General features: G+C 34.5%; 1 protein-coding gene across 1 annotated transcript in view; it reads right to left on the bottom strand.

The window, feature by feature from the left end:
• Nucleotides 1–2,918: 2,918 nt before the first annotated feature.
• The window catches only part of LOC126418611 (uncharacterized), a gene marked incomplete in the record, with an annotated part of 174,015 nt that continues 167,504 nt past the window's right edge, over nt 2,919–9,429 (bottom strand). The window contains 9 exon segments of the mRNA XM_050085445.1: nt 2,919–3,244; nt 3,359–3,469; nt 3,555–3,651; nt 3,971–4,132; nt 4,356–4,449; nt 4,583–4,716; nt 5,156–5,284; nt 8,992–9,150; nt 9,379–9,429. Coding sequence (XP_049941402.1) covers nt 3,177–3,244; nt 3,359–3,469; nt 3,555–3,651; nt 3,971–4,132; nt 4,356–4,449; nt 4,583–4,716; nt 5,156–5,284; nt 8,992–9,150; nt 9,379–9,429 — 1,005 coding nt within the window.

Raw genomic sequence — 9,429 nt, forward strand, 5'->3', positions numbered from 1 at the left:
GATATAAAATGTAGACTGGCTATTGCAAGGAAAGCGTTTCTGAAGAAGAGAAATTTGTTAACATCTAGTATAGATGTGTCAGGAAGGTGATTCTGAAAGTATTTGTATATAGTGTAGCCATGTATGGAAGTGAAACAGAGATGATAAATAGTTTGAACAAGAAGAGAATAGAAGCTTTCAAAATGTGCTGCTACAGAAGAATTCTGAAGATTAGATGGTTACATCACATAACTAAAGAGGAGGCACTGAATAGAATTGGGGAGAAGAGAAGTTTGTGGCACAACTTGACCAGAAGAAGGGATCGGTTGGTAGGACATGTTCTGAGGCATCAAGGGATCACCAATTTAGTATTTGAGGGCAGTGTGCAGGGTAAAAATCATAGCGGGAGACCAAGAGATGAATACACTAAGCAGATTCAGAAGGATGTAGGTTGCAGTAGGCACTGGTAGATGAAGCTTGCACAGGATAGAGTAGCATGGAGAGCTGCATCAAATCGGTCTCTGGACTGAAGATATTGTCTGTGCATTTTCAAAATATCATGCCTTATTAATAGTGCACAATATTATTTCTTTTAATGAGTTGTGTGTCTACATTTACTTTAGGAGTGTAATTCCAACATTTTTTTTTTTTTTTTTTTTGGGAAAATACCAGCAACTTAGATTTGATAATTATTGATTCAAAATTTCTGTGACATGCAAGTGTTACCCATTTTGAGTAAATAGTTACTTTAGGAGTGTGCCTCCTGTTTGAAGATGATCTCAAATTGACTAAGGTTTTAGCTGTTGCAAAAGTATTGCATATTTATGTAAATATGGCAACAAACATGCAATTTCCTCTCCTGCAAATGTAAAAATAAATCTACCATTTCCGTATGAAATTCTCCACCATGTTTGTCAAGCATTATTGTGCAGATTGTTCAGCACACACACACACACACACACACACACACACACACACACACACACACACACACACACACACACACAAAAAAAACCTTTTTAAGTATATACTGTATAAATATCAATCTGGTCTCCCAAGTAATGGCAATTGTCCATTTTTCTTCTTGGTAATGCACTTTATACATTCTGTTATATTACTTTATTAAAGGTTATACTTGGTACAGTCTATAATTGCTTTTGGGTCTTCTGGTTGTGGACTTTTAACAATGCACTAATTGCAACATGATAGTATTTCTGTTTCAAAATGGAAGAACAGAAATGAGCACAATCTTTCTTCCTGGAGCCTTGTAAGCTAACCCAAATAATGTAATGAAATGCCCAAGAATACTAGCATTTCAGCTAGATAATATGTTTCCAGTTATGAACAGTAGTCTTGTCCTTTGTATTTTCAGTCAAAGGTATCTACAATGTTTCTGTTCAACTTATCAGCTTTGCAGTAAAGTACATTATCTGTAAGTAGTTAATAGGATTAGCATATATTCTCAACCTGTAAATGCATGATACTGCATGTCATGTGGCTTATTATGCCAGGTCTCATTCAATTTATTTTGTCTACTGTGGGTTCTCAAACATCAGTTTCATCATAATCCTTGCCTTCCAAATCTGAAATGTCAGAACAGATCTCAGCTTCCACATTAACTGCTATTGCAAGCTTGTGCATTCTTAAGATTCCAGCTATCCACTTCCCATTCATTGTCTTTGGACTGAATTTTCCAATAGAAAGATGTATATAGACTAAGCACAAGAAAATTTGTAGGCACTTATTGGAGACACTGCTCGTGCAAACACTTTCGCAGCTGAACACAATAATATATTCATCTGTTTCAGCCACTCACAGAAACACACAAAATTTACCAGCACTGAACGAATTTATTAAGCTGACACCAGTGTCAGCTGCAGTAAAGATATTAATGGTGACCCTTGGATGTTTGACATTACATTGTTTGCTATCTAGAAATTCAGTGCCACTATTTTGTTATTTGTAATTTGTTTAAGTGAGGAGGTTTGTCAAGCTGGTTTGCTTTTGTGCTTTTCTTAGATTCTTAACAGACATCAGAAAATTAAACTGTTTTATAGGCCTTAACATTTAGCACCAGTACAATACAGAAAACAAAATCAACGTGTTAATATAGATCACTGTGTAAAACACAAATTACATATGTGCTCTTAAATCACTAAGATTTCTGGGGCCTCATGATAAGCAGTTTATTTTGGTTTTGTAGTCTGTAAATTTTATACCATTACATAGTTTTGGTTGCTTTGTGAGCACACATTAAGTAAAACTGGTACATTGTAGTTTTGATGTTTCATAATAAGAATGGTGTAGTGAGAGATATGAAATGAGTAAGAATATTCCTTTTCATTTTCTTACTATCCTGAAGTGTTTGACCAAACAGTAGTACACACAAATGTATTTAATAACTTCTGGTTTATGAGGCCAAACTGTGAGTGAATAATTTTCATTAAGTTGTCAATCTTTTGTAAAAAGATTGTTTTAATCCCATAAGCTTGAGGTTAAAATTAATGACAAATAGTAACATTATATTCCTCACCCACACTTAACAGGTTTGATTTGAGAGGTTTTCAATACCTGTGGGTAAAATTGTTCACTGGCATGAGCTACTGCAGAAATGCATTGGAGGTTCTATTAAATTTTGTTAACATTTACCATTAGGCTACGTGTACCATAAATGTCACGTGGGCAGATACTAGTCCTATATTAACCTTTAGTATCACTCCTCCCTCGTCTACTCATTATAAGACTCAGATTCGTAGCACATCACTAATGAATTATAGTTACCATAAAGTAATTTTAATCAGATTATCTGAAATCTTGTAAATGTCAGTTTTATGACACAAGGTGTAACTAATCCAAAGACTGTTTATCATCCCATTAATTAGTAAGGTCCATCTCAAATTTCTCTAAACATCTCAGATTTCTTTAAAGAATACAAAATATTAAAAATATTCAAGAATAATATGACATTTATTTACAACATTCTCCAATCAATATAAAAAAATCTTTTCAAAATTTCAACAGTGGATATACATTTTCTGTACATTAAATGCTAAGAAAAATTTAAGGTTTTACGAACAATATGTGAGTATACAGCACAAAATATTTCACAAAATATAAACAGGAATTAACATCTTGAGTTTAGAAACAGTCAGCAGTATCTCTTTCCCAGCATTAACAGAATTCTGTACCTCCTACCATTACAGAACCAAATTTTTATAGTCAGTCTTGCTTGTGAGGAAAACTCTCTCTGGTGTTGCAGGAGGATCTGCAAACAAAATCTTGTTAACTATGTGAAACATATGATGTGTTTAATAGTTAGACAAGTTTTAATTATTATCAATGCTTATTAAACTCCCAGATAAAGAGGAATGGTACATACTCATCTCAAACCACTTTTCATCACCACCAGCATCCTGTCTGGCAGCTAATACAGCTTCTTGTACTGCAAATAAGCCAGCAATACTCATGCAGAGTGGTGGTTCACCAGTAGCTAAACAGTAAAGGACAGAATTTCAGTTACTTTAAAACTGAGTAAAACTATGGTTTGTATACCTGTACAGCAGAAGGTAACTAACCCTTTGAACGAAGCACACCCACAGGATTGGGTGCATTTTTTCTTAGTTGTATTCTGAAGTCTATTGGAATGTCCTTAACTCCAGGTGGCTTGTAATTCTTAAAACAAAGAAAAATAACTGTCAGCCATTTTCTTGCACCGAGATAGTTACTGAAGCTTCCGAATGTCAAGTATATTTTGAAACAGAAAAACATTACCAATTTACTAAATGAAAATGCATTTCACTTTTTCTATGGAATTTAACAATGGTCATAAAGTAAATATTCATTTCATTTTTAATATTTTGATCCATGCACGGTTTGGTTCAGAATGCAACAATGTGCAAATCTTTAATATTCTAAAATTATTTGTTACTTTAGAAGTTCCAATACAACAAATTATTTTGTTTTAATTTTTAAATTTTCGCTGTAAAGTTACCCATGTCCTGTTGGTTAGTGCCTTCCCAGTACTGTCGTCATAAACCATGAATTCTTCCAGCCAATAGCCTAGGCCCATAACAAAGGCTCCTTCCACTTGACCTATGTCAACCTCAGGGCTCAAACTCTCACCAGCATCTTCCAGTACATCTACACGTAGTAACTGGAACATTCCAAGGTGCGTCGAAGTATGAATTTTAGTATTTAAAATGAAATTAACATTTGTACTGTTAATTATTTTGAGAATCTATTGCATGACTTCTAGGCAGACATTTGAATAAACTAATGGATATTTTTCTTAAAAATGAGTCTTCCTGCAAGAAACTAATGATTACTAATGAGCACACTGTTTACTTTCTATCTGGTTGCATGTTATCCCAACATACCTGATGTTGTCCTGTCAGTACATCAATTTCTGCTTCTGCTATAGTAACACCATAAACCTTATATGGAGTTATTGTGTCTGCAATACCAGCATACCTGAAGAACATGCAGAGATTACCATTTTAATATTTAATGCAACTTCAGAGACATTGTGCACATTGTTCTATAACTATAATATTTTACTTTAATGCATTTGGGGGTATTTTATATGGCAAGACAGCCAGCTTACATCATGAAACTGCAACAGAGATCTACATTTGCTGAATATGCTGCAGCAATAAGCTCCTTCCAAGTCGGGTTTTCTAGTTTGGCTTTTACAGGTGCCAGTCGTTGCATTAGTTCTTCACAAGCACGCACTGTTGCCTGGAGAGAGGGTTCAAAATTTATAAACTAATCTAACATTTTAAGTACATATTAGCATAAGAAGGAAAGTAGCTATTAGTTTTGAAATCTGTAAAATTTTAATTGTCAAGAAAACTAATCTTTATGGCAGAATATGGATATGTAATGTAAGGAGCAAACATGATTAATTATCATATCCTTCTGGCAGTGATCCATTAACTTAATTATGATTGTACTGTTGCTCAACTGGGGTGAGGTGGTATTGGGAGCAGACAATTAAGGAAGGTTGCAGCAAGCAGGGACTATTGAGGAAATGTGCTTGATGGGAGAGGTCTCTCACTTACAATGTCTTAACATCTCATCTACACAGTTAATTGGTACCTTAACACCTCCATCTACAAAGTTGTGTGCTAAGCTGCTAATGAAAACTAATTTCATAAATTTGAGAACTCAGACTTACATATGCACATGATTCACTTGCAATACTTCCACCTGTCACCATGTTGTTAGGAGCTGTCAGGACATTTGATGGTTTTACACTCACAAATTCTAGAGGTATTCCTAATGCATGAGCACACACTTGGGCAACCTGGAAACAAAAAGTGTCTGGCTAAAGTGTCAAAACCCAGTTCAGAAGGGAAGTTAATGAAAATTCATTTAGAAATAGCATTCAAGTTAAAATTCATAGTAATGGGACCGCATCCTCTAGCATTACTTATCCTCAACAGTAGTAGTTGATACCAGCAATATTTTATGAATTTTGGACATCTCAATATTATATCCATTGTTTTTCTGAAAAATTTCATATAATTTTATACACAATGTTATATTTCAAGCTAAAATTTCTGAAAAGGTATTACTTTATTTTCCATGTTACAATCAATATGTACTAGCTCTGAATGTACAGTTAAAATTTGTTTTTAGAAGCATTTGAAAATTACAAATTATTTAGCACACTTAATTTGTATTACCAATTATACAATCTAGCACTGTTGATTATGTTTATTTCTGGATTCGTTTATAAAATTATAATCAAAACTAATAGAAATTCATTTGTCAAGAAAAATTGTAAACCCTTTGTAATATTGTTATTACCGCAGAGTGGAGTACTTCTAAGCATGCCACTGATGCAATCAGAAGTATTTTTGTATTTTGGGTGAACAATGTACTTTTGGCTTTTTAGTGTGAAAATCCGAAACACCATGTGATACTACAACATGGCAGAATAAATGAACATAAAACAAAAATTCTGAAACAACAATCTTCAAAGTTATTTAGATCAATTCAGCCATGAGGACCTAAAATGTGAGAATCAGACCCCTAGACAAGAACAACTGCAGTCAACTCTACAAGAAAAGTTAAGTAAACTAAAACGTATATAGTAATCTTACTCCACTCAAATCTTCAGAAAACACTTTGCTCATATATGAACAATAATTGCAACTAGGAAGGAGGGAGTAGATTACACAGTCCAGATCCCAAAATTGCTGTATGGGTTGTCTTCATGACTTCACTTAGTTAAACATAGAAATATAAGGAAAGCATCTTCCACATCCACAGCAATTTTTCCATTATTATATATTTCACTGACTGTAGAAAGTTACTGCATGAAGGAAGACTGGCATATCTCACGTATGACAGAGCAGCTTTAATTGGTCCTCAAGTTATCTAAAATTATTAGTTGTAGTTGTCAACATATTATACTTGCAAATATTTGAGATTAGTGCAAGCATGCCCATTGTCAGTTTTAACTAATACAAAGAGTTAATTATTGTTACATATCAGTTGCCACAGTGTTCTTTAAGGGTGGAAATGCTAGGGGGGGGGAGGGGGGGGGGGTTGTACATGGAAAAAAAAAAAAAACAGCAAGATAATTGAGAATTATCTAACAAGGGACCTATGAGGGTCATTTATAAAGTTAGAACTGATAGCACATCATGTCCACGCATCTCGTCACATGACGTCCATTTACAGTTGGCCACTCTTGGCCAGTCTCTCCCAGTGTTGTTTGTATGGTTATACTGCTTTGTCACCTTGTCAATCAGTAATTCCACTGATTGTGAAGTGCATTCAGATATTTGTTTCTTAAATGTGAAACAAGTTCATCCTGTAGAAATTCACTGGCAGCTTGTTGAAGTTTATGGTGCAGGTGCAATGGATGATGGAAATGGGCATAAATATTATAGCCTATTTAATGAAGTAAAGACAAAGGCACATGATGGAAAATAGTTTGACATGATACAAAAAGTAGATGAGATGATTTGCCAGATCAAATGCTTCACTATTGACGAGCTGCACCAGAAATTTCCACAAGCTTCAAGATCAGTATATCACGTTGCTACTGACAAACGCCACTACAAAAAATGTATGTTAGACGAGTGGCAAAAATGTTAAACAAAAAGTGAATCACACATTCTTTGTCCATTTCAAAGCACTATCAGAAGGATGGTTACCAGTTCTTGAATCACATTGTGACTGCTGATGCAACATGCATTGTGCACTATGCTGCAGAGAATAAATGTGAATTCAGTAAGTGGCATCAGTCACGCTCCCAACAAAAATTCAAGCAAGAACCTTCAACACAGAAAATAAAGGCCATGGTTTTTTGTGACAAGAAGGTGGTCTTCTGTTAGACTTTTTGCCACAAGGAGTAACAATAAATGCTGAGATATACCGTGAACATTATTAAACTTGAGACATGCTATTCAAAATCGCCAGTGGGGGACTGCTCTCTAGCCATGTCGTCCTGCTTCACAACAATGCTCGGCCTCAAGGTGCAGCACAGACATTTCATTGGGATTTATTGGATCATCCGTCATGCAGCTCTGACTTAACTCTGTCAGACCTTCATCCATTTCCACAACAGAAGGAATTTCATGGTGGAAAGTGCTTGGAAAATGACATGTGGAAAGACACTATTATTCACTGGTTTAACAGTCAGGTGGGAGAGAGCTTTGATGATGGGATGCAAAATGTGGTGCTGTGACTTGACAAATTTTTAAATTTTCAGGGTGACTATGTTGAAAAGTAAAGAAATGTGCCTATTGTAGTTTGTGATACAATTTACATTCATAAATAAAGTTTCTTTAACTCCATATCAGTAGTTACTTTAAAAATGACCCTCTTACACTGTGGCAGAGCATACGTTAAATGACGAACTTTAAGTAACAGTGGCAGTTAAAAATCTCAGTGAACCTTTATGTTGTTAACTCAAAGAGAAACATAGCTAACAGATCTACACTGTCTAGTTCTTGTAGATCTGAATGAATTAATAGTTGACTGTGTGGCATCAATTTGGATTATTTTCTTTTGCATGCTACACTGACTAGTCATCAGTGTTGGGTTGACAAATAAGGATATTGATTTACACTTACCATGGTTAACAGATTTTCACCCACATCTCATTCAATGCTTGTATTCGAAAAATAGGATAAAAAATCCTGTGTAAGGATTATTTCACCAGATTTATGCATCAAGTGTGAGTTTTATTTGTTTTATGTAATACCACAGTTCAGAACATCCTATTCTGTTTCCTGAATTTTGGTGGCATCCACAACCAACAACAACCTTTTTTTTTACTGATAAATATTTATCACTTTCCTTGGGCTGTGAGACAGTGTTTTTGTTGTTATAAAATACATCTGACATCAGTTCTGAATTTCTTCATTGTCATTATGGTTACCCTACACTAACAAATTAATTACAGCAGGTGCACAGGTGTTTCAGTAATGTTTTATCTCACTCTTCATAAATAATGTGATAAGAAACCATGATAAACCTTAAAATTTGAAGCATCCTACTTTCTGGTATGCACCTAACAATGATTTACAGAGCTTCTAAGTAGACAACAGCTGAAGATTATTCTCTAAATAGCTGACTCTAGAATGGAACACCATTGCTTCCAGAGGTGTATCGGATGTCCAATTCTGTGTAGTGTTCATCCCTCTTCCAGAACAATTTTCATTTTTGTAAGAGATTTATTAGTACAACAACCTTTTGTAATAAATTTACTGTAAGCTCATTCTCTTTCAATCAACTAAATGCCAGGAAGTTTACTAGAGCAGTTGTACTCATTAGACTAATTTAAATCATTGGTGATATTGCATTTTAATATTTTAAATTGTATCAGGCTAGTTACTAGATTTCATAAATATTTTGGAAAAATTTGAACTAATAAGTAGTCCTCAACATATTATCAAAATTTGCTGACTTGTTTCATTTCCTTCTGCTAATTTTACAGGAAGGTTTAATGTCAAATTCTTATTTTGACATTTAATCCCTGAAGAAACATCCTACCTTTGTGTTTACTCCTTGCCCACACTCAATTCCACCATGAGCCACAGAAACTGTTCCATCACGAGCATAAATTGACACATGGGCATAGAAATTTCCAAAATACTGAAACCCGTATGTCATTGGGACAACTGCAATTCCTCTCTTCCTCCAACGATTTTCCTGTTGGTTTGAAAAATATAGAATGTATGTTTCTGTTAGAAATCTGATACTGCAATTTGAAATCAAAATTATTTGCAATTTTAATTTACATATATTAAGCTCTCTACTTTTCACTATCAGCATGAATACCAAGTAAATTATTTACACCAGTGAATACTATTGCACTGTGTTTGGATCTCAATGGAACCAGGAGTTACAGTAATAAGTTTTAAACATTATTGAACAAACCATATTGAATTTCTTGACAGCTGCTAGTCTGTCCAAGTAATTTGTTTCAGT

Source organism: Schistocerca serialis, chromosome 9 (assembly GCF_023864345.2).
Source record: "Schistocerca serialis cubense isolate TAMUIC-IGC-003099 chromosome 9, iqSchSeri2.2, whole genome shotgun sequence".
NCBI lineage: Eukaryota > Metazoa > Arthropoda > Insecta > Orthoptera > Acrididae > Schistocerca > Schistocerca serialis.